Source organism: Myotis daubentonii, chromosome 5 (assembly GCF_963259705.1).
Source record: "Myotis daubentonii chromosome 5, mMyoDau2.1, whole genome shotgun sequence".
Classification (NCBI taxonomy): Eukaryota; Metazoa; Chordata; class Mammalia; order Chiroptera; family Vespertilionidae; genus Myotis; species Myotis daubentonii.
In genome coordinates, this window is record NC_081844.1 from 11,248,013 (window position 1) to 11,272,733 (window position 24,721).

Consider the following 24,721-nt stretch of genomic DNA (forward strand, 5'->3'; position numbering starts at 1 on the left):
ACAAAAATTTAACAGGAAAACAGTGACTCTAAAGGACACACTGGATCAGATGGATTTATTTGACATTTATAGAACATTTCACCCCAAAGCTGCAGAATATACATTCTTCTACAAGTGCACATGGATCATTCACAAAGATAGATCATATATTAGGATACAAAACAAAGCTCTACAAGTTCAAGAAAGTTGAAATCATATCAAGCATCTTCTCAGATCATAGTGGAATGAAATTAGAAATCAACTACAGTAAAAACACTCCAAAACATTCAAACACATGGAGACTAAATATCATGTTAATAACAATGAAGGGTTTATCAATGTGATCAGGAAAGAAATAATAATAATTAAAAAAAACTTCCTGGAAACAAATGAACAGACAACAATCCCAAATCTCTGGGACCCAGCAAAAGTAGTCCTGAGAGAGAAATTCATAGTACTACAGGCATATCTCGAAAAACAAGAAAACTCAACAATAAACTATTTAACCCTACAACTTAAAGAACTAGAAAGAGAACAATAAGAAAAGCCCAAAGTAAGTAGAAGGAAGGAAATAATACAGATTAGAGCAGAAATAAATGACATAGAGACATGACATTCCAGTAAAGTTTTGGTTAATAAAACCACAAGTGGAAACTGACTTATGTCTTGTTATGAAGAAGTCAGATTCTTATTGGATTCATGCAAACAAACACATTGCTATGTGAACAATAATTACAAAAACTGTAATTATTTTTAGTTCATTCAGTCCTATAATCAAATTCTGTTTCTACTGATTTTTCTTTTTTTTAAAAAAAAATGGTTTTTCTTTTTATATATATTTTTATTGATTTTTTACAGAGAGGAAGGGAGAGAGATAGAGAGTTAGAAACATCGATGAGAGAGAAACATCGATCAGCCGCCTCCTGCACATCCCCCACTGGGGATATGCCCGCAACCCAGGTACATGCCCTTGACCGGAATCGAACCCGGGACCCTTCAGTCCGCAGGCCGACGCTCCATCCACTGAGCCAAACCGGTTTCGGCTCTACTGATTTTTCTTGCCAATATTTCTATAAATCCCGATACTCTATAGAGTTCTAATAATTTTCATCTAATTTGAGGGGATGATCTGAAAATGTCAGAGTCCTTTTCCATGATCTCTCAGAAGATGTAATATTTTTTTTCAAATGCATCATAACAAGACAGTGACTGTCTCCAAATGAGAAGAAATTTAAAATGACATGGTTATTGATTTGATTATAATGCAAATGACATGGAATCTTGTCCTTTCTGCAAAATACAATATTCCACAATATTATAACTAATAACAATTAGCTATAAATGAAAGCATATTAGAATCTATTTAATATCTCTCTATATAAAAGCCTAAGAGACCATTATGACCAAATGAATAGGACAACCAGCCGACTAGTTGCTATGATGCGCACTGACCACCAGGGGGCAGACACTCAATGCAGGAGCTGCCCCCTGGTGGTCAGTGTGCTCCCACAGCCAATCTCTCGCAGCCCCTTCCCTGGTCAGCCAACCTCCTGTGGCCCCTCCCCCCGGCCATTCAATCTCCCACAGTCCCTCCTCCCTGTTGGCCTGCCCCTCCCATGGGCCCCCATAGGGGGGCTGCCCAGCCAACCTCCCGTGGTCCCTCCCCCTGGCCGGCCAGCCCCCCCCATAGGCCTGGATCACCAGCCTGACTGAGAACCCCACTTGTGCACTGGGCCTTTAGTGTATATATAAATAGAATATAATTATTATTTCCTTATTTGACAGAGCTTCCCATATACCTTAAGTATACAATTTTCCTTCTTAAGGAGAGAAAGCAAATCCTTGAGTCATTTCAGAGCCCACTGGAATGACCCAAAGCCAATTCTAGGTCAAGGAACGTTTCTTACAATTCAAACCTTGGGAATGTAGTCAAATATATTAAACTAAAAGATTATATGTTGTTGTTGTTGTTAAACAGTATTACATAATCTATTCATTTAAAGTAATCAACTTCCTGATGAACAAAACTATTTAAATAATATATATAAAACCTTTGCTCCTAGGCAAATATAGGAAAGAGGTTTTTTCTTACTTTCAGAAATAGACTTATTTTTCCAATGGAAAATACACTTACATTCTTAAGAAGCATAACAGAGATAGTAAATCCCTTAGCTGAGAAATAATTCCCTCGAACTTGGAAATTTCAAGAGGACTCCAATGACTTACTGCACAGTTTTTTTCATTTTCAAGGTTTCCGCCGCATCTCATTGCATTCCTCCTCACACGGGGCACCACCTGCCTAGGCTGACCGGCAGACCCTGAGCGATGGATGAATGATTACTCTGACACACGTTTTTGTGGAAGAGAGGGCTAAGGGACTGCTTGGCTTGAGAAACAAACAGCCCCGTTTGCCTGCCTCCTTAGGCTTTTATTGTAATAACAGCTTGAACTAAAATAACTATTAGATACTATCAGCAGCATAAGCATCCTTGAGAAGACACTGCCTCTGCAGTGTCCTTTAAGCAAGAACATCTAAAGACTAACCATAAAGATTCCAGTAAACACCAGGGGCTCAGACTTATTTGGAAAAGTCAAGGCGGAGCTGGGGGATGTTTTCTTCCAACTCGTGTTCCATGCCTTCCCTTAAGACAGCAAAATCTCAGACATCTCTCATAGCAATATGTTTACAGATACATCCCATAGGGCAAAGGAAACTAAGGAGAAAATAAACAAATGAGACTACACCAAAATAAAAAGCTTCTGCACAGCAAAAGAAACCATCAACAAAACCAAAAGGGAGCCCACTGTATGGGAGAACATATTTGGCAATGATACATCTGATAAAGTGTTATCCAAAATATATAATGAACTCATACAACTTAATAAAAAGAAGACAAACAATCCAATTTAAAAATGAGCAAAGAACTTAAGTAGACACTTCTCCAAAAAGGACATACTGATGGCTAAGAGACATATGAAAAAATGCTCAAAGTCACTGATCATCAGAGAGATGAAAATTAAAATGACAATGAGGTACTATCTCACACCAGTCAGAATGACTCCCGTCAACAAATCAACAAATGACAAGTGCGGGTGAGGATGTGGAGAAAAGGGAACCCTAGTACACTGCTGGTGGGAATGCAGACTGGTGCAGTCATTATGGAAACCAGTATGGAGTTTCCTCAAAAAATGAAATATGGAACTGCCATTTGATCCAGTGATTCCACTTCTAGGAATATATCCTAAGAAGCCCAAAATACCAATCAGAAAGAATATATGCACCCTTATTTTTATAGCAGCACAATTGACAGTAGCTAAGATCTGTAAACAGCCCAAGTTCCCATCAGTAGATGAGTGGATTAAAAAGTTGTGGTACATTTTGTACCACAGAATACTATGCAACAGTAAAAAAGAAGAATCTCTTACCCTTTGAGACAGCATCAAAGGACCTAGAGAATATCATGCTAAGAGAAGTAGCCAATCAGAGAAAAACAAGTATCACATGATCTCACTCATATGTGGAATCTAAGTAACAAAATAAACTGATGATCGGAGTGGATCCAGAGACATGGAAGCATGGAGCAGAGTGCAGAATCTCAGAAGGAAGGCGTGGGAGGGTGGGTGGGTAGGTGGGAAGCAATCAAGCAAGGACCTTGTATACATATATGCATGGCCTGTGGACACAGACAATGCTGCTGTGAGGGCCTGGGGCAGTGAGTGGGGGCGGGCTGGAGGGGGTCAATGTGGGGGAAAGGAGGACATATGTAATACTTTTAACAATAAAGAATTATTTAAACAACAACAGCAACACCCTCTAGAGGACACAGAGGGAAGGCAAGGGCCCTGCCTGGCCAAGTGTCAGTGCAGGGAACAGGCACCCAGCCACCCGCCTCCCCACCTTCCCCAAGCTCCAGTCTCACATGCTACGTTCTCTCCCTCAGGCCCACCCAGAGCTTTGGCATGTGCTGCTCTCTCTCCAGGCCTCTCTCGGCCCCTCTTAATTTCATGTACTTCTACTCTCTCAGCCATAACCTCCAGCCCTGCAGAATGGACATGTCCCCCAGCTCCATGCCCCCACTGCACCATGTGGCCTTTTCCAGCCCTTCCTAAAGTGGCCATTTTGCATTTCTCTGGGGATTTATTTTATTACTAACACCTGTCTCTCCATTAGGCCAGGAGACCAAGAATATGACTTTCTGCTGCCGAGTTTTCTGCAGTCCCTGATAGAAGCACATGCAGAAGTAAAGGGAGGAGGCAAGCAGCTCTTCCCTTCTGGGCCCTCTCTTCTCACACTTCACCACCCTGGGGAAACTCCTGGAAGGTTGGTCCCCTGGCCTCAATTCTGCACGTCAGACCTGATGTCACACTTGCTGTGTCCCAGCTGGATCACAGCTATCCCCACACCTGACCCTCTACCCACGTCCATCACAGCAGTGTCCCCACCATCCTTCTGCTTGGCCCCAAACCCTGCAGGCATTGTCCTGCCCAGGCATCTCCTACCCAGGCATCTCCTCACCAACATGAAGCCACTCTCATGGCCATGGAGACACTCGCACTGGAAGCTGCCCAGGATGTTGGCGCAGGCACCCTGGCTGCAGAGGTCGGGGGAGGTACAGCACTCATCGATGTCTAGAGATGGAGGGTTCGGGCTGGGCCTCCACATCTATAGACACACAGGGCTACCCAGCAGCCCCAGCTGCCAAACTGAACTGAGTGGGAGAATGGGAATGCTGTGACTGCACACTAGACAGGACAAGAATTTCCACCTAACCAGGAGGCCCCTGGAGGTCACCTTTACCAGCCTCTTGTTTTATAGTCAAGGTCTCTGAGGCCCAGAGGTGGTGACCGGCACTGAGTCACACAGCAGGCAGGCAGGCATGACAAGAGGTGCCTAAACATAGATGCCTTGATTCCAACTCTGATTCATGGCCCCATCCCTGCAGGTGCCTCCCCAAGAGGCTGAGGGGGGCATGTATCTGTGCAGTTCCTCTCCTGGGCATGTAGGGTGAAGCCCCCCCGCACAGGAGCAGAGGAAGCTGCCCACTGTGTTATGCCAAGTGCCCTGACCCGTGGCTCAAGTCCTGAGCTTTCCCACCTCCAGGCCTTTGCCTGTGTTGTGGCCTCTCCCAGTCCTCCAGCCTCCACACACCTTTACAGAAGGGCTGGCCTGACAGGAAGTCCCTGCTGGCAAAGCCCAGCCCCTGGGGTCACAGGCCAGTGAATGCCAGGGACTCGGGCTCAGGGACACATGGTCCCCCATGCAACCCCCACGGGGCAGCAGCAGACGTCCATCCAGTATTTGCAGGGCAGGTCGGCCCCACAGTCATCCTTGTCCCAGCACAGGAAACACAGTTCCAGGCATACAACTGCAGGAGGGACAGTCACCGATCCAGGCCCTGCCACACTGTGCCTGCCGCCAGAAAGGAGGTACAACCTCACTCAGCAGCACCCATCTGAAACCTCCCAACAGTGAAAGTGAAAGGGGTAATGGGCTCACACTGCAATTCAATGTCATCCAACAGTTTCATTTTAATAACAATAACTCCCACCACTAGGGCGCTTGCTATGTGGACACTGTTTTAAACTCATCTATCCATTTAATCCTCAAATAACATCAAGATGAAATCTTATCATGCCCATTTTACAGGCAAGAAAACTGAGGCACTGAAGGATAAATAGCTTGTCTGAGGCCAGGTAGTTAGTAAAAGGTAAAGCCAGGTTCAAATTAGGCCACCTGACTCCAGAGGCTGAGTGCTTAATCTGTAAAACTCCAAGAACAATCCGACAGCAGACGCCTTCCTCAACACCAGATACTACATGAATGTCTAAGACAGGGGCCAGCTAACTGTGGCCCTGGGGTAGCCAGCCACCTGTTTATGTAAATAAAGTTTTATTGACACACAGTCACATTCATTTGTTTCCATACTGTCTGAGGCTGCTTTGGGGCTACATGGCAGAGCTGAAATAGTTGCAGCAGAGACTGTGTAGCCCACAAAGTTGAATCTGTTCCTTCTCTGGCTCTTTTTAGAAAACGTTTGCTGACTACTCGTCAAGACAACATTTCTCTATTGACAACAGGGACATATGTTTAAGCCAATTTGAGGATGAGCCCTGTAGAATTTCTAAAAAACATCCTGAAGTGCTGCAACATATACAGAGCCCCTTGACTTCTCCTGCACCCAGTGCCTTGGTCCAAGGCCACTGGTTACGCCTGACCAGACGTCCCCGTTTCACCTGGCCCTGGATTCAGCACAGGGCACCCCTGTTTCCCTTTACTCAGTTACTTTCTTTCCTTGCACATTTTGGGTGTCAATGAAAAGACCTGCTGCCACTGAAACTCAGATCAGAAGGAAATCACAGTCGAGAAGGGTCACCAGGCCATCTGCATTACAGCTGACCGGGCCCCAAGGTGCCCACGAGAAGGCTATTAATGGGTTGATGGGACTACAGGAGAAAAAAACTATAGAACGCAGAACCCTATCCGCTGGCCAGCAGATGCCTGAGGCCAAGAAATGCCTGGCTCAAGGTGTTGCTATAGGGCAAAGTTAAGAAATCCTCAATCAGGGGAAAAGTATCCCAGAGCCTTTGAAGCTGATGGGGAGCCATTTACGGTGAGTGTGTGACCCCTGGATGCTGAGGGCGCTTCACACTCCGTTCTCCAAGTCAGTCTTCTCTGGCCAAGAAAAACAATAAATAAACCCGCAGATGTCATTTCACAAGGTTTTACCATTTGCCATGAGCTTCATTAAAGGGACATCAAAGGGAAGATCTGGGTGCCAAGGAGCGGGTGTCTGTCTTGATCTCAAACACTTCAGCCCTCATAACATGCAGCTGCCCGTTGGGGTGGGGGTGACCCCAGAGGGGCAGGAACTTAGTTACCTTTGCAGGTGAGCCCCTTCATGCGGGGAAAGCCATGTGCACAGGCAGGGTCTGTGGATGGGAGAACCAGAGTGTGGACAGGGTTACTCTCTCCACCCAAACTCGAGTCATCTGTTCTACATCAGTTCTCTCAATGGACACCCAGGCAGGCCCAGTGGCCACACCTGGGAGGCCTCCAGAAACCCACCCTAGGGCTGTTCCCAGGGTGTTACCCATATTTCAGTGTTTGCAGAGGCCCCCACAGGCATCCCCTGGAGTGGCACAGCGCTCAGACCACAGAGTGGCTCCATGAAGGTTCACCTTGCAGCAGCTATCCTGGACTTCCAGCCAGCAGGTGCCTTTGGTGCTGCCTGCAGAAGGGTCACCTGTCTGACCTGCCGAGTCCACACCTGCACACTGACCACAGAGGCCCAAACTCCCCCCAACCCTGGTAGGATACAGGGTCAGAAGGAAAGGTTCCTGGAACTCGTGGGACTGTGGCCTCTCACCTATGCACACAGTGCCCAAGGGCCTTAGCAGGCTGCCAGGGGCACATTCACAGGTGTATGAGCCAGCCAGGTTCCAGCACGCACCATTCACACACGAGTTGGACAGGCACTCGTCGATGTCTGTGAGGACAGCCCCCATCAGGTCCTAAGCTGTAGGAAGGAGAGTCCCACCTCGGCAGAGCACCCTCCTCTCCAGGGGCTGCCAAAGTCCAGCAGCATGGGGTACCCCCAGGTCCATGCATGTGGCTGAACAGACAAGGCATATGCATGTGGGCAGAGTGCAGTCATGTATTTGCACTGAATCTTGTGCACCCAGGCAAGCATGCTGGCATGCAGGGTCCTGATTGTGTGCATGTGTGAAAAGTGCAGAGACAGAGTGGGGAATGGTGACCTTCAAGGGGGTCATGGCACAAGAGAAAACAAGAGTGAGGTGAGGTGGAAGTGAGGTGGGCACTGTGGGAAGTTTTTTTGTAAGGGCAGAAGAAGGCACAGAGTTTGGGAGAGGTGGGGGCAGGCGAAAGGCGCACACGTGTGTGTGTGTGTGTGTGTGTGTGTGTATGCGTGAGTGCACACACATACACATTTCTGTGAATATTGGGGGCCTGTGGGACAGGAAGCAAGGTCATCACCACAAAGTATGCGGGGGCAACAATGGGTATGCATGCTTAAACGTGTATGAGTATGACTGTGAGTGAGGATGGGCACGTATTCCTGTGGGGGGGGGGGTGTAGGAGGGTTGTGTAAATACACGTGTGTGTTACTGTCAACCTAAATGTGTGAAAGTGTGAGACATCTGTCTTTGAGTATGTGCACATGAATGGGTGTAGCTGTGGGAGTGTCTGTGTGAATATGGATATGTGCCTGTGTTTTGAGCGAGTCCTCACGTATAAATGAGTCTTTAATTATATGCACACGTGTGTGAATATATGAGTGTCTGAATGCATACATAGTGCAGCCTTTGAAGGTGTAACTAACTGTGTGTGGCTGTGAATACAAATGTGTAAAGTATGAGAATAAGTGAGTGTGTAGATGTGGGTATATGTGTGTTTGAGTGTATGTCCATGAGTGTATATGAGACTGAGTGTAAATATATTTATATGTCTTTGAGTGTATATGAGTGTAAATGTGTGGGTGACTGTGGGTATGCTTGTGCCTTTGAGCATGAGTGTGTATACACACAGCATGCGTGTGCGTGTCTGTGCATGTATATGCCCTGTGCAGCATGCCTGGGATCCCGTACCTTCGCAAGTCTCTGTGCCCAGCCAGAAGCTGAAACCCTGGGGGCAGAAGCAGCTGTAGCCAGGGCTGTTCTGGCACCACCTGTTGTCATACAGGAGGCTGTTGAGGTCACACTCATCCACATCTGCAGGGTGGGACGAGAGAGCTGGGTGAGGGCTGTGCAGTGGGGAGGCCCACCCACCACCTGCCCAGCATCATGGGCACACACTGGTGCACTCCCCACTGGCAGTGCCTGCTTCATAGCCCAGGTGGCAGATGCACCAGTAGCTGCCTGGCAGGTTCTCACACACACCATTGGCACAGATGTCAGGGTCAAGGGTATATTTGTTGATGTCTGCAGCAAGAGGAGCCTGTCACCAGGGTATCCAAAAGCTAGGGCCAGAGCTCCAGCCCACACCCTGCCTCACTGCCCTCAAAACCAGGGTTTGTCAGCACTGTAGACATTGGATGGTGGATCATTTACTGTGCAGGCCATCCTGTGCATCATTATAGGATGCTGAGCAGCAGGCCTGGCCTCTATTGATGAGATGCCAGTAGCTCCCTCCCCAATATTTCTCCAGACTTTGCCAAATATCCTCTGGGGGGCATAAATTGTCCCCAGTTTGGAATCTATGGAACACTTTATATAGCCGCAACACACACACACACACAAAAGGATCATAAACATAATATTATAGGGTGTTTACTAGTTTGTGTCAAGAATATTAACTCATTTGATCCTTGCAACAGCCCTAAAATGGGTCCTATTATTAACTCCACTTTACAGAAAAGGAAACTGAGGTACAGAGGAGGTAAGTCATTTGCCCAGGGTTATTCAATCAGTAAGTAGTAGTGCTAAGATTTGTACCCAGGTATCTGGTGCCATAATCTGTGCCTTTAACTGGAGTGGCGGCGAGGGGTAAGTAGGGTGGGACATTTGTTCAGCCCCAATGGCCCAACAGTGGATGGAAAACTCAATCATCTCTGCCCAGCCGGTATGGCTCAGTGGTCACAGTTCGATTCCTAGTCAAGGCATATGTTGATCAATGATTCTCTCTCATCATTGATGTTTCTATCTCCCTCTCCCTCTCTCTTCCTCTCTCTCTAAAAAAATCAATGAAAACATATTTACAAGAAAGGAAGGAAGGAAGGAAGGAAGGAAGGAAGGAAGGAAGGAAGGAAGGAAGGAAGGAAGGGAAGAAGGAAGAAAGCTTGGCCATCTCCTAAGTTCTTTTCTTTTCTTTTTCTTTTTTCTTTTCTTTTCTTTTCTTTTTTCTTTTCTTTTCTTTTCTTTTCTTTTCTTTTCTTTTCTTTTCTTTTCTTCCTTCCTTCCTTTCTTCTTCTTCTCCTTCTTCTTCTTCTTCTTTTTCTTCTTCTTCTTCTTCTTCTTCTTCTTCTTCTTCTTCTTCTTCTTCTTCTTCTTCTTCTTCTTCTTCTTCTTCTCCTTCTTCTTCTTCACTGTTGTTGCTGCTGCTGCTGTTGTTGATTTTGTGGGGGAGGCTCATGGACCCAGGTTACATTCCTGCCCAGGTCCCTTCCTTCTAACATTAATCATAATCTTTCCGGTGCTCAGGGGAGTTGTAAATGAGACATTTTTCTTCTAGCTTTATGAGGATCTTAAAGGAAAAACCATGCTTTGCTTACCCCCCATGCACTTACAGCATGATGTTGCACTTACAGCACGATGTTCTTTGCTATACTCTGTAGGTCCTTTTTGTTGTTGTTGCATACTGTACACTGTAGGTTCTTTTTGTTATTGTTGTTGTTAACCCTCACCTGAGGATATTTTTCCATTGATTTTTAGAGAGAATGGAAAGGAGGGGGAGAGACAGAAAGAAACATCAGTGTGAGAGAGAGACAATGATTGGCTGCATTCCGCACCCTCCCTGGGCAGGGGCAGGGATGGAGCCTGCATACAAAGTAAGTGCCCTTGACTGTAACCAAACCCAGGATCCTTCAATTGGCAGACTGATGCTCTATCCACTGAGCCAAACCAGCTAGGGGCTCTATAGGTTCTTGAAAAACATTCAATGTACAGAGAAGTTGGACTGATTGGATGATGGCTATGGATTCCTGTTTAATAATTATATAATTAATCAACCACATGCTTTTTAGCAGCTCTGGTTCATGTTAGCTTTTCAATTTGTTCCCTTTCCCCCTGATTTTTAGAGAGAGAGGAAGGGAGAAGGAGATTGAGAGAAGCTATCTATGTGAGAGGGAAACACCGTTTGGCTGCCTCCTGCATGCCTCCTACGAGGGATCAGGCCAGAATCCCACGCATGCACCCTGATTGAGAATCTAATCGGCAACTCTTTGGTGCACAGGACTGATGCCCAACCAACTGAGCCACACTGGCCAGTGCCAATTTGTTTCTTTATTTCTTTTATACTGGGGAGTTAAATTGTGACCTGGCCAAGAAACAATCGAGAAGTGGTTTTCAGATTTGTGTGTCTGCCAAAAGTCTTAGGGTAATTGTGGGGCATCTGTGGCAGAGGCTGAAACACCAATTGGATTTTTTATTTGACTGGGCTAAATCCGTGATATCCATCTGCCCTCACTCTTCTTGACCCAATAGTGCAGCAAACATTAGACCTGCCAGGGTAAATAACATCCTATAGGCACTCTGGGGTGCCGACTGGGCTCTCAACAGTATTTTATTTTATTTTTTATTTATTTTTAATAATTCTTTATTGTTGAAAGTATTACATATGTCCCCTTTCCCCCCCATTGACCTTCTCCAGCCTGCCCTCACCACCACCTTGCCCCCCCCACCCCAGGCCTTCACCACCCTATTGTCTGTGTCCATAGGTTATGCATATATGCATACAAGGTCTTTGGTTGATTACATCCCACCCACCCACCCTCCCCTGCCTTCCCTCTGAGATTTCTCACTCAGTGGGTCTCTGGACCCACTCTGTTCATCAGTTTATTTTATTACTAGAGGCCCGGTGCACGAAATTCATGCAGGGGGTGGGGGCAGTGTCCCTCAGCCCAACCTGCACCCTCTCCAATCTGGGACCCCCCGGGGGATGCCTGACTGCCAGTTTAGGCCCCATCCCCTGCCGGCCTGATCACCCCCTAACTGCTCCCCTGCTGGACTGACTATCCCCAACTGTCTTCCCCTGCTGGCCTGATTGCCCCCTAAAGCTCTCCCCTGCCTGCCTGATTGCCCCTAACTGCCTCTGCCTCAGCTCCCGCCACTGTGGCTTTGTCCAGAAAATATCCGGTCTAATTAGCATATTAGCCTTTTATTAGTATAGATGCTAAGCAACATAAGCCAGTCGGAGAAAGATAAATATTACATCATCTCACTCATTTATGGAATATAATGAACAACATAAACTGATGAACAAAAATAGATCTATAGACCATCAAACCTCAGAGGGAAGACAGGGGAGGGTGGGGTGGGGGGGGGGGTAAGAGATCAACCAATGGACTTGTATGCATGCATATGAGCATAACCAATGGACACAGACAATAGGGGGGTGGGGGCATGTGCTGGGGGGCAGGAGCTGGCTGGGAGAGGTCAATGGGGGAAAAAGGAGACATATGTAGTACTTTAAACAATAAATAATTTAAATTAAAAATAAATTAATTAATAAAATTTAAATTTAAAAGAACACAAATGGCCCTGGCTGGTGCTCAATGGTTAGAGATCAGCCCTCGACCTCAAGGGTCCCGGGTTGGATTCGGTCCAGGGCACCTACCTTTGCAAGTCTAATGGTTGGGACATGTGTGGGAGGCAACCAATTGATGTGGCTCTCTCTAAAATCAATAGAAAAGTAGTCTCAGTGAGGATTGGCCAAAAAAGCCCCCCCAAATCCCACAAATCTTGGGAGGTAGTTCCACCAGCTGGGAGGGCCCCTGACCTGGGCCAGGCTGAGAAAACAGGCAATCTTTCCACCTCCCCTGCTATACCCCAGACACCTGGTGACCCTCCCAGGGGCAGTGTGGGAGTGGGAGCTGTGCACTTCCAGCACCATCCCAGGTCCTCAAGGGGGGCTGGGCCTGCCCAGACAGGGCAGGTCAACACTCATTCAGGGTCACACAGTGGCTAAAGAGGAAGCGGGGAATGGGAACCCAGATCCCCGAACCCCAAGGGGTCTGACCAAGCAGCTGCCACTCAAGTAGGGAAGACAGACAGAACATAAGAATTTTAATGAAAAAGATGCTGCCGCTGCTTATTAAGCACCCACTGTGATCAGGCTCTGCTAAGCGGTCACAACCCCAACATCACTGCTTTCCCATCTCTGTAAACGTGTACTGAGAGTTCACTATATCCATCCCTGGGCAAATCACTCCACAAATTATATTTCATCTTCTCAATGACTCCATGTGGTAGATATTGACATTATTCCCATTTTACAGAGGAGGAAGTTGAGGCACAGAGGTTAAGTCACTTGCCCAAGGTCACAGAATTGTGAGCAGCTCAGGTGGTAGTTGGAACCCAGAACTGAACCCCAAGCCATGTTCAGAGGCAAACCTGACCTTGGTTCAAATCTAGGTTCTGCTATTTGGTAGCTGGGATAGCCCCTAAGTCCAGGGGACGTGATCCAATGTATCCTGCATGCCAGCCATGATGGTCCCCAGAGGAGGAATAGAAGATCTGAGGTTGGCCACAGCACACTGACAGAACTCCAAACAATATTCCAGGCTGCAGGGGCCTCGGGTGCTGGGGAAGTGCCAAGCCCTGCCTCCCTCCCCAAATCAGGACTCTGCCCATCCCCCACTACAAGTATCCATAGTCCTGGCCCCCCCTGTTGGCCACCAGAAGCTTCTAAGGTGTGCTGACCAGCTCATCAAAACAGCAGGACGGACTGAGAGGCCAAGGCCCCCTGCCTAGCAGGCTGCCTGTAGAGGAGCATAGGGAGATGGGCATCCAGGGGAGGCAAAGCCCAGATCCCACCCTGGCTGGGAGGTTGAGAGCTGGTGTGGGCTACTGCTCTGGATTTATTGAGTTGACTCAAGCAAACCCCTCTCTGGACCTCAGTTTCCCTACCTCAAACATTGTGTGGGGGAAGATGGGGTGCTCTTAAAAAGTTTTTGAAAATGGAAAGAGGGACATAGAGACAGAAGGCCAGAGAGATTGATGGACAGAAGGGCAGTTGGAGGCTAGAGGACCAGAGGGGCGTAGAGATGAAAGTAGAGAGCAGCACTGGGGAGGGGGGAGGGAAGAGGACCAGATAGGGGACCAGAGAGCTAAAGGACATAGAGATGGAGGGCCAAGGGGAGTTGCTGACTAAGGCCAAGAGCACAAAGCCTAATAGGTAGGGAGCCAGAATGCCAGAGGGGGTGGAATCCCGGGTCCAAAAAGACAGGACATAGAGATTGGAGGAGTAGAGGAGTCCAAGGCCAGAGGATTGCAGAGAGCAAGGGGCTTATCTTTACCTGCCTTGGTTCCCTCCAGCCCCTTAGTCCCCGGCTCACCCAAGTAGTGGGTGCCATCCAGGCTGCTGCTAAAACTATAGGGACAGGTGCATGCATAGTTCCCACCTGTGCTGGTGCACTCGCCTCCGGAACAGAGGTCTGGCACACCAAGACACTCATACCTGTGTAGACAAACATCGGTGAGACCTGGCCCTCAGCAGCCCTAGGCCACTCCCTCCACCTCCCCACAGGGGAGCCTGAGTGGCCCAGAGCACAGTGGAGGTCCCCTTCTCCGCATCCCACCTTCACACATGGCACTATTCTCACTGAGCTGGCGTCCAATCAGGCAATGATACTCAAAGGAGCCCAAGTGTTGATGCAGCTGCCCCTGGCTCAGACCTGGGAGAGACGCACTCATCCACACTGGTAAGGGATGAGAGATCCAGCAGAGGCAGGAACCGAGGCTGCAAGGGCTCCCACTCATGCCGGAGACCAATTCCAGCATGACAGCAGGGTTGCATCTGGGAATGGCTGAGGGCATTTCCCCAAACCTGAAAAGGGCTTATTGCTTGGCTGCCAGACAGCTAAAAGGCATCTTAATCTACATGTGATTGCCTCCTACTGGCCAGACACCTGAACAACCATAGGCTAATTCCCATTCTGACAATGGACTCTGTACCAACCCTGACCCGTTTATGTATATATCTCTGCCTTGCCTCAGGACAAGTGGTGTTAATAAAAAGCATGGGGTCCTGGGGACGAGGAGAACCTAAGACCTGAGAACGTAAGGCCTTAGACTTAAGACCTTAGAACTTAGCTCTTTTAGCTAAGCTCCTCTGACCCCCAAATGCCTTTCAAAATTATATCTCATCTCCAGACTATTAGTCTCTGGACTCTTATTTAACATCTACACACAGCCTTCTCCAGATTCCTGAACCCTTCTTGATGCTGGGACAAGAACCCCGGCACACTCAGCCCTGGCTCCCAAGATCTCCTTCCCCTCTTGCTAATCTTACTCACCTTGGCAGGACCCCTTACGGATATTGGTAATGAAGCCAGAGGGGCAGGAGTGTGGCTATGCGGGGCAGAGCTCACATGAGAGGCCCCAGGCACAGCCCACAATGGCACAGCAGAGTGCCTTGGTACAGACAAGACCTGGCAGCTGATGCTGGCACTCTTCGGAAACCACTTGGCCAAAGCACAGCCCCATCTGGTATCTCTGGGACAAGGATGCTGGCAGCTGGCCTCAGGCTGCCCCCAACCTTCTGCATCTCCCTCCCTGCAGCCCCAGCTCAGGCTTCTACCTCTCACCTGGACCACTGCTGCAGCCACCTTCCCAGCCTCCCTACACCAACACACCAGGCTTTTTCCTGACCATGTCTTTAATCACACTGTTCCCTTTCCTTACCTGATGAACTACTGTTCACCCTTCTAAACCCTTTCTCCCAAAACATCCCCCAGCCAACTTCCAAGAAAGAGGCCAGGACCTCCAAGCCCACAAAGCCAGGGCATGTCTGGAGACTCCCAATACTCCCTCTGGCCCAGGCTGCAGGGGCCTCGGGTGCTGGGGAACTGCCAAGCCCTGCAGGCCTGGGCAGGGACCCATGGATGCCCAGTTGGAGTGCCTGTCTTGTCCCTGAGCACATGGCTGGCCCTGCTAAATCTCCCAGACTTGGGAGGTACCCAGAGTCTGTCCAAATGCTCCGGACCCACAACACCACATCCCTGACCCCTGCACCCAGGTGAAGGTGGTCCCATCATTGCCCCCACCACCATGCATAGGTCCAGATGGGACTTCCTGGCTCTATCCTCTATATGGTTCCAGTCAAGGGGCTGTCACTGGCTCAAGCCCCTCCCAGAGGAAAAGCCAAAGCCAGCTCCCTCTCAGGCCCTGTATGCAGGAGGGGCTTCACAGAGGTCCCTGATGGTCCTGACTCCCTAAGCCAGTGATGGCGAACCTATGACACGTGTGTCAGAGGTGACATGTGAACTCATTTTTTTGGTTGATTTTTCTTTGTTAAATGGCATTTAAATATATAAAATAAATATCAAAAATATACACCTTGTTTTACTATGGTTGCAGATATCAAAAAATTTCTATATGAGCCCTGACCAGTTTGGCTCAGTGGAGAGAGCGTCAGCCTGCGGACTGAAGATTCCCGGGTTCGATTCTGGTCAAGGGCACCCAAAAAAAAAAAAATTCTATATGTGACACGGCACCAGAGTTAAGTTAGGGTTTTTCAAAATGCTGACACACCAAGCTCAAAAGGTTCGCCATCACTGCCCTAAGCCAATGCACTATTCCCAAAATCTCGTCTGATTCATCCAGAAGCCTGGAACCCCACTTGTACTTGCTAGGCCTACAGCCCTGCCTCTCTCTGGGGCCTTCAATGTCCACTACCCACACCAGACCTCTCCTCTCTCTCCTCTCCACTGAATTCCAATTCCATTTCTGATCAAATCCAGTTCCCAAAAGCCCACCCTCAAACCCTGGTAACTCCCCAGCCCAGTGATGGCGAACCTTTTGAGCTCGGCGTGTCAGCATTTTGAAAAACCCTAACTTAACTCTGGTGCCGTGTCACATACAGAAATTTTTTTATATTTGCAACCATAGTAAAACAAAGACTTATATTTTTGATATTTACTTTATATATTTAAATGCCATTTAACAAAGAAAAATCAACCCAAAAAATGAGTTCGCATGTCACCTCTGACACGCGTGTCATAGGTTCGCCATCACTGCCCCAGCCCCTCCAGCTTCCCAATCATCACTACACCCTCTCCAACTCAGCTTCAGTCACAGTGTGCCTCCTCCTTCAGCAACAACCCCTCCAGACTGGGTTAAGTCCCAGGGCCCTGCCCATCTTCACTGTCCTGGGCTCATTGGCCATGCCGGGCACTCTGATGGCTCCTGCAGCTGAAAAACTCAGCCTAGGCACCCCCAAAGCAACCCACGCCTATTCACTTACTCCTTCTCAGCCTCCCATGGGCTCTGTTTTTAATCTGTGCCCCTGAATTGCCCTCCCTTCTCTTCCCCCAGGACCTCCACCGTCCACTCAGCTGCACCACTCCCCCCCCCCCCGACCCCCCACCCCCCCGCAGTTTTCAGATCAGACATAGGATTCGTGTTTGCCTCCAGCCCCCTTCTCAGCCCCCATGGCCAACTATTTTTTTTAAAGACTGCTTTTATTTACTTTTTATTTTAAAAAGATCTATTTGTATTGATTTCAGAGAGGAAAGAAGAGGAAGCGATAGAAACATCAATGATGAAGAGAATCATTGATCGGCTGCCTCCTGCACACCCTCTACTGGGGATTGAACCTGCAACCCGAGCATGTGCCCTTGACTGGAATCAAACCCTGGAGCCTTCAGTCCACAGGCCAATGCTCTAGCCACTGAGCCAAACCAGCTAGAGCCCCCATGTCCAACTTTTAACAAAACATCCTTGCTTCCACTGTCTTAGTTGTGGCAACAGACTCCCAACAGGTGATGCCCGAGGGATCCATTGGCTTGTCCATCTCATGAACTGTCCCTTCCTCCAGGCCCTCCCTATTCCCCTTCATGGAATAGAGGGTTTCTCTGTCCTTCACAGCAGCATGGGAGGAAGGATGGAGGCCAGCTGGATCCTCCAGGCCCTAGCCATGTCTCAGGAGCTGCCAGTAAGCCCCATTTCTTCCGCTGAGCCCCCTTCCGCACACCTAGCTTGGTACCTCTCTCACACTGAGGCCCCATGAGGCCATACACACCAGCGCAGCGGTTCAGCCCAATGCAGTGGGCAGGTGACAGCAGAGACCCACCCTCTGGGATCCCAGGTCCAGATGTGCATGAGGCGCTCTGCTGCCTACACACAGTGCGTGTAGCCCCTCTGGCACAGGCAGGACTACCTTCAGCATCTGCTCCCATTCACGCAGCTCACACTGGACCCTGACCCTAAGAACGAGGAGGAGGGACACAGTAAGCTGGTGGCAGACCCCCAAGACACACATGCAAGGCAGCAGACTCAGCATACCCAACTGGCTCTGATCCTTCAGCAAAACCAGTCTGGGTTCCCAGAGGCATCCAGAAGCCTCTAACCTTCTCCTCCCACCCCTAGGGACCACTCCTGCTTGCTTACCTTGGCTCACACCACTATCCTCGGCTCACCAGGTAGCTGGGAGCCAGCTTCCCAGCCTGGGTCAGGAGCAGAAGCCCTCACCACAGGTGTGCCTACAGACGGATGGCAGGGCAGAGAGGACGGCAGTCAGAACCCAAATCCTGTGCTATCCCCACCCCATCAGTGCCAGGCCGAGGCTCTGGGTTTCTGCTGGAGCCTTTGGGAGAGGTGCTCTTTGGGTCAGAACCACTAAGGGGTAGAGGTGGAGGTATGTGTGTGAGGGGAGGAGAGACGCGGGGAGCAGGGCACTCCCAGAAGGTAGAGTCAAATTCTAGACTGGGACAGGCTGAGAGAGAGAGACAGAGAGGGAAGTAGAAAGATAGAGAGACTGAGAGAAAGAGAGAGAGAGAGAGAGAGAGAGAGAGAGAGAGAGAGAGAGAGGTTGAAAATGAGAGAGACAGAGAAAGAGAGAGGTGAGACTGGGAGAAAAAGAAAGAATGAGAAGGAAAGAGACAGAGAGAGACAAACAGGCAGACAGACACAAGGAGGTTGTAAACCAAAGCAAATCAACTTGGGAGGGTGGCCTGGGAGCCTGAGGACATCGCCAAAGGCCATTTCTTGGGTTCAGCCATACACCCTTGGCCAAGACCACATGTACAGAGGACTGGACTTGCCAGCAGGTAGGAGAGCTGCACCAGTGTCCTCTGCCTGTGCCACCACCTACCCAGGTCAGCAGCACTCACACATGACACTCTGGTTCCTGCTGGGCAGCGCCTTCCAGCCAGGACAGCAATAGGCATTGAAGCGGGAGCCACCACATTCGGCCTTGGAGAGAACACAGCATGGCTGGTGAGTCTGTGCTCAGCTGGATGTCCCCTGGGCCTTGTCCCTTCCCACCCAAGGACATCCCAACCCAGCCCCCACACACTGGGGCCTCCCAGCATCCTGGGTATCATGCAAGATGCCTGGGCTGCCATGCCTGCGCACACAGCCAGAACCTGCAGGCGCTATGGCCCATCCCAGTGGCCCTGGACACCCACCATGCATGAGAGGGCCACCTAGACCAGCAGGAGCAGAGCTGGGGGCCCCAGGCCATGATGAGGGCACCGGTTCCTCTCCCTGCAAGGCACAGACACTCCAGAACCATGACGTGTCAGAGGCCGTGGACAGGAAGCAGAGTTAACCCAGTAGAAGCCCTTGGCCGGGGGCACCAGGAGAACCAGGAACAGTGGGGACAGCTACCTGGGGCCTGCAGGAGCCCAGGTTGGGATCCAACCCTGTGCCAGGAGGTGAATAGTCCGAGGAGGCTTCGTGGAGGAGGTGTGATGGCTCAGAGATAGTTCGCCAAGAGAAAGGTGCTGGGCCAGGGCATTCACAGTGAGAACCGAGACGAGAAGGGCATGGAGCACTGAGTGTAGGAAAGAGAGGGATTAGCAGGCCAGTGTTACAAGAGTGTACAGCTGTGTGATGGAGCTTCCATGCGTAGAGTAAGAACAATGGAGAGCCCTTGAAGGGCTTTCAGTGGGAGGAACAAGGGCAGACATGGGTGTTGGATGGAGAATTCTGGCTGGGAGGGCCAAGGGGATGGTAAGTCTATGGGAGGCAGCTGGACCTTCTGGGCAGGGGCACCAGGCAGAGGTGGGAACTTCCCAGCGTAGAGCCCACCCCTCCACACAACAAGGAAGGGTCAGCTTTTGTGCCCACTTCACAGATGAGCAAACTAAGGCCATCATACAGTTAGCGAGGCGCTAAACAGGGGCTGAAACTCAGGCAGAAGGGAGGGGAAGCAGATCAGGGGCACCCTCCCCAGGAGGTGGCTGGCTCTCTCCAGGTCCTGAAAGGAGGGGAAGGCCAGGAGGACAGGGCTACGCCTGGTGGAGAGGATGAGTAGGCAAAGGCTGGGGGATGGAGCCTGAACACTGAGGGGAAAAAAGCCAGATCTAGTGGCCCTGGGGGCAGGAGGCCTTCATCCCGCTTTCAGGACCAGAAACAGAGGAATGGGACCTGGGTGGCGAATGGGTGGGGAGTGCGCTGTGTGCACTGTCAGTGGCTGCTCCTTTCTGAGCCTCGTGATGACACAAGAGCCCAACCAGTGGTCCCAAGGTTCTCAGAGGAGGGAGAGAGAGCCTTGTCAGCTTTGGCGGCGGGGGGCGGGGGGCGGGGGGCGAGCACCCCCTCTTGCTCCCAAGGTGTCCAGGCCCATCTGCACTCCAAGATGCCTTCTCCAGGGTGTTTCAGGCCTGGTCCGACAGGGTCCCGCATCAAATAAATGAGCAGGGATGGCGCAGGCGGCCCAGGCGGGAAGCGTGGAGGGGTGGGTGCCCCGGAGCCCGCGGGCCGCGTATTCCGGTGGGCAGGGCGGAGGACCAAGTCCGGGCTGCCACCACGCTGGGCTCCGTCCTCACCAGAGGGTCTGAGCCCGCGTGCAGCCCGTGCTGTGCTCCTCCCGCCAGCGCGTGTCCCAAGACCTGTGCCCAACTCAGAGAGGGAAGGGGCTGGGCCCCGAGCAGCGGGCTGCAAACCAGGGAATCAACCCTCTGTTCCTCCCCGTCCCGCTCCCCCAGCCTTCTCTAGGGGCCCTACCAGCGGGCGCCAGGGACTGGAGCTGGAACCGAATCGAGAGGCCAAGCCCACCGCGTTCCCAGAGCTGCCACTCGGGGGAGCTCGGCGGCAGGAGATGGGGGAGGGCACGTTTGCACCTCCAAGTTTCCCGGGCCTATCCCGGCTGGGAGAGGGGCTGGAGCTAGGGGAGGGCCTGCGGCTCTGGCGGGCGTGGCTGGAGAAAGGGGAGGGAGCACAAAGCCAGGCAGGGGCTGAGACTTGGGGGGGGGGGGGGGGGGGGCTACCGACGCTTGGAGCGAGGCGCTGAGGGGACAGCATTTTCAGAGAGAAGTTGAGTGGGACGTGGCCCTGAGGTTGGGCTCGGATTTGGGGCGGCCTGGAGGAGAGCCAAACCTGAAGGCCCTGGCTCTCACCCAGGTGAGGCCCTTCTAGTCGCTCTCCTACATATACAAGGACAATGGGCCAGTTACAGAAGGTCACCAGGGCAGAACGTCCTGGACACCTAGCAATGGAAAAAACTGGTAGAGCAAGTACTGGAGATAAGTATTGTTAATCAGGACCTTGCCCCTAAGGCCCCCACTCCATCCTAGAAAGCCTCCAGCCCTGCAGGTCGTATTCTCCCCGGCATGTGGTGAAACCATGTAATAGACTGCCACCCTAAGAGGAACACAAGGGGGCTGGAGGAAGCCCCATCTAATTTCCGTACAAGGACAGAAGATGACTGGGTGGCCCTGATATGATACATCAGTTTGAAGAAGAAAGTAATTGATTCCCCCTCCGAGGTGTCAAAAGGAGCCCTAGCCCACACCCCAGGGCAGCTCGCCTGCTAGACATTTCTCTTCAAGTGTACCCTCTCTTTGTTTGCCCAATAAATCTTCTCTAATGAGTTGGAGTCTTGGCTCTGAACTATTTCTTAGCCAGAACTCAAATACCAGTGTTGCTGAACCCAGGTCTGGTCTGACCTCACCGGTCCAGACACCTGGTGTCTCTCCCCCCTCCCCCCATCCCCTGCTCTCCCTACACCCCCCTGCCCAAAACAAAAGGACCCCATTTCCACCTGCAGCAGCTCCAGGCAGGTCATTGAACTCTTCAATGCAGACTCGGTTCTTACTCATCCTAAAATGAGAACTGCAGCACCTATTTCCTAGATCTGAATGTGATGAGCGTTTTAATCCACATAAAGGAGAAAGACTACTACAGTGTGGTGCTTTTATGAGAGCACCCTAACCTGCTTCCTTCCATTTGGCAGCCATACATTTTGTGGAAGGGCCACCGTTTTTCTTTAACTGGCCCACAATGGCTATACAAATGATGCAGCCCGGAATCAACTCACATGAATTTATTTGCATGTGCAATTTGTCTGCAGAATACATCTCCCCCAAATGGAATGGCCAACCCCAAGGATGTGCGCATTTCACAACTAGACACTGTTGGCCTCCTGTGAGGTTGTCTCCAGGCTGGGATACAGCTGCAATGACTGTGTGTCTCTCAAACTTTGATCTTTGCCCATCTAATACCAGAAAGACAAAGAGGGGATATGACCTTGAAGTAGACAGAAGCAGAGGCACCAGCCTGGGGACAGGTGAGGGTCAGTGGGCTAGGGAAGCAGGGGGTCTACAGCGTGGTACTTGGTGCTTAAGACCACCACCATCATCATCATCAGGCCAGAGAGCCCAAAGGGCTTCGTGTCTCCAGCCAAGATGTGTGAACTCTCTTAAGGGGAACAAGGAAGCCCCAGGATTCTTTTTTTTTTTAATGTTTTTTTTTTTCTATTGATTTCAGAAAGGAAGGGGGAGGGAGAGGGAGAGAGATAGAAATATCAATGATGAGGATCATTAATCTGCTGCCTCCTGCACACCCCCTACAGGGATCAAGCCCGAAACTCAGGCAGGTGCCCTGAGCAGGAATCGAACCATGACCTCCTGTTTTATAGGTCGATGATGCTCAACCACTGAGCCGTGCCAGCCAGGCAGGGAAGCTTCAGGATTCTGAGCAAGGACATGCAATGCCATCCTGTCTCTTTCAGAACCATTTATCTTGCCCTAATTGGTTTGGCTCAGTGGATAGAGCGTCAGCCTGTGGACTGAAAGGTCCCGGGTTCGATTTCTGTCAAGGGCATGTACCTTAGTTGCGGGTAATCCCCAATAGGGGGTGTGCAGGAGGCAGCTGATCGATGTTTCTCTCTCATCGATGTTTCTAACTCTCTATCCTTCTCCCTTCCTCTCTGTAAAAAATCAATAAAATATATTAAAAAAAAAAGAAGAAGAAGAAGAAGAAGAACCATTTATCTGGCTGCTGGTGGCAGGTGGGAATCGAGGTAGGCTGAACCAAGAGGCCCAGGCAGAGAGCTGATTCAAAACTAGAAACAGATGTCAAGTGTCTGGATCCCAGGGACTGTGAGCTCTGGGATAGGGACTGTGTATGTTCTGGCCACTGCATTGGCCCCAAGAACATGGCCTAAGGCAGTGATGGCGAACCTTTTGAGCTCGGCGTGTCAGCATTTTGAAAAACCCTAACTTAACTCTGGTGCCATGTCACATATAGAAACTTTTTGATATTTGCAACCATAGTAAAACAAAGACTTATATTTTTGATATTTATTTTATATATTTAAATGCCATTTAACAAAGAAAAATCAACCAAAAAATATGAGTTCATGTGTCACCTCTGACATGCGTGTCATAGGTTCGCCATCACTGGCCTAAGGCCTGGTGAACGGAGGGACCGATAATCATTTGTTGATGAAATGAAGACATGCAACAGTAGGGGTGGTCCAAAGAGGGGGCTTTTGAGAAATACTGAGGTAACGCCATCAGAGCTGGATAGTAAACCTGTGTCTGGGTTCCATGGCTAGGTCCTATGTCTGGGTTCCATGGTGGGGTTCTGTGGTTGGGTCCTATGGCTGGGTTCCATGGCAGGGTCCTGTGGTTGGGTTCCATGGATGCAGGGCATGAGGGGGAAGGTGGCATTTGGGGTGATACTCAATTCATTTGTGGATGGGTGTATTTGAAATAAGGCAAGCCCCCAAATTCAGGGGTCCTGGTAGAACACAAAGCACACTCAGAAGCCAGGCAGCAAGGCAAATATTTTTACTTCTGCAGAAGGGTGCACACAAACATGGTCTGGAAGCACACTCACACTGAACAGGCGATCTGCTCAGCTTTTTTATCCTGATGCACGTGACCTGTTCCTCATTCTTGATTGGAGCTCAGACACACAGTCTTTCGAAATTGGCTAATTCAAAGGAAGGGGTTGACTTTGCCATTTCAAGATGGTGGCCCCCAGGGGAGCTGCAAGTCATGGGGGCCAAAATGGTGGCTGCCTAAACTGTTCTTTGACAGAAAAGATTACTTGTTTATTCTCACAGGTGGACAATGTTGAGATGCCATAAGAGGTCAGGGCAGCCGAGAGTGGCTTGTGACTGTAGGAACTGAGGGGTTCCCACTGAGACAGATGGACTGGCGGTGGCATGCGGAGGGCAGAATGTCATCTCTGACTGGGAAATGAGCGCAGGGTTAACTGCAAAATGGAAGAAGCCTGTGGGCAGCTGAAGGGATATCAGCTTAACGAAGCATTTTTGCTTTGGGGCAGTGGAAGAGATGGTGAAGGATTGTGAGAGCATAGTAAGTTTTGGGGAGAACACTGGGGTGAGCAAAGGGGAGAGGAGCTGATGAGGGAGAGGGCTGAGGGCTCAGCTGACTTGCACTCTGCCCCTTGGAACAGGCATAGGATTGTTGACTGAATGAATGCAGGAGTAGAGGTACCATTGGCAGCATGCAGGTAAGGTGTGGCTGGAAGGGGTGGGCAGAGGGGTCAAAGGTGGTGGGGAAGAGGGGTTATGGCAGGCCCTGAGGTTGAACTGGCCAATGGGGAGAGATCAGTGCAGTCAGGGAGCTGGAGGTGGGAGAGTAAGAGCACAAAGGTTGTGGACAGAGAGGTGATGATGATTATGATGATGGTACTCATATGATGGTGATAGTGGTACTGGTGCTAATGGTGGTGATGGTGACGATAATGGTGATGACAGTGGTGATGATGGTAATGATGATGATGATAATGATGGTGGTGATGATGATGGTGGTGTTGACAGTGGCAGTGGTCATGGTAGCTAATCTTCACCAAAACCCTGTTCTGT

The 24,721-nt window shown here is 50.1% G+C and overlaps 1 protein-coding gene across 1 annotated transcript in view; it reads right to left on the minus strand.

Annotated features, from left to right (window-relative positions):
• Positions 1–24,721, minus strand: part of FBN3 (fibrillin 3) — a 59,499-nt gene that overhangs the window by 24,104 nt on the left and 10,674 nt on the right. The window contains 7 exon segments of the mRNA XM_059695435.1: positions 4,496–4,608; positions 6,859–6,909; positions 7,101–7,208; positions 7,347–7,466; positions 8,587–8,709; positions 8,794–8,919; positions 13,953–14,113. Of these exon segments, the coding sequence (XP_059551418.1) occupies positions 4,496–4,608; positions 6,859–6,909; positions 7,101–7,208; positions 7,347–7,466; positions 8,587–8,709; positions 8,794–8,919; positions 13,953–14,113 (802 nt within the window).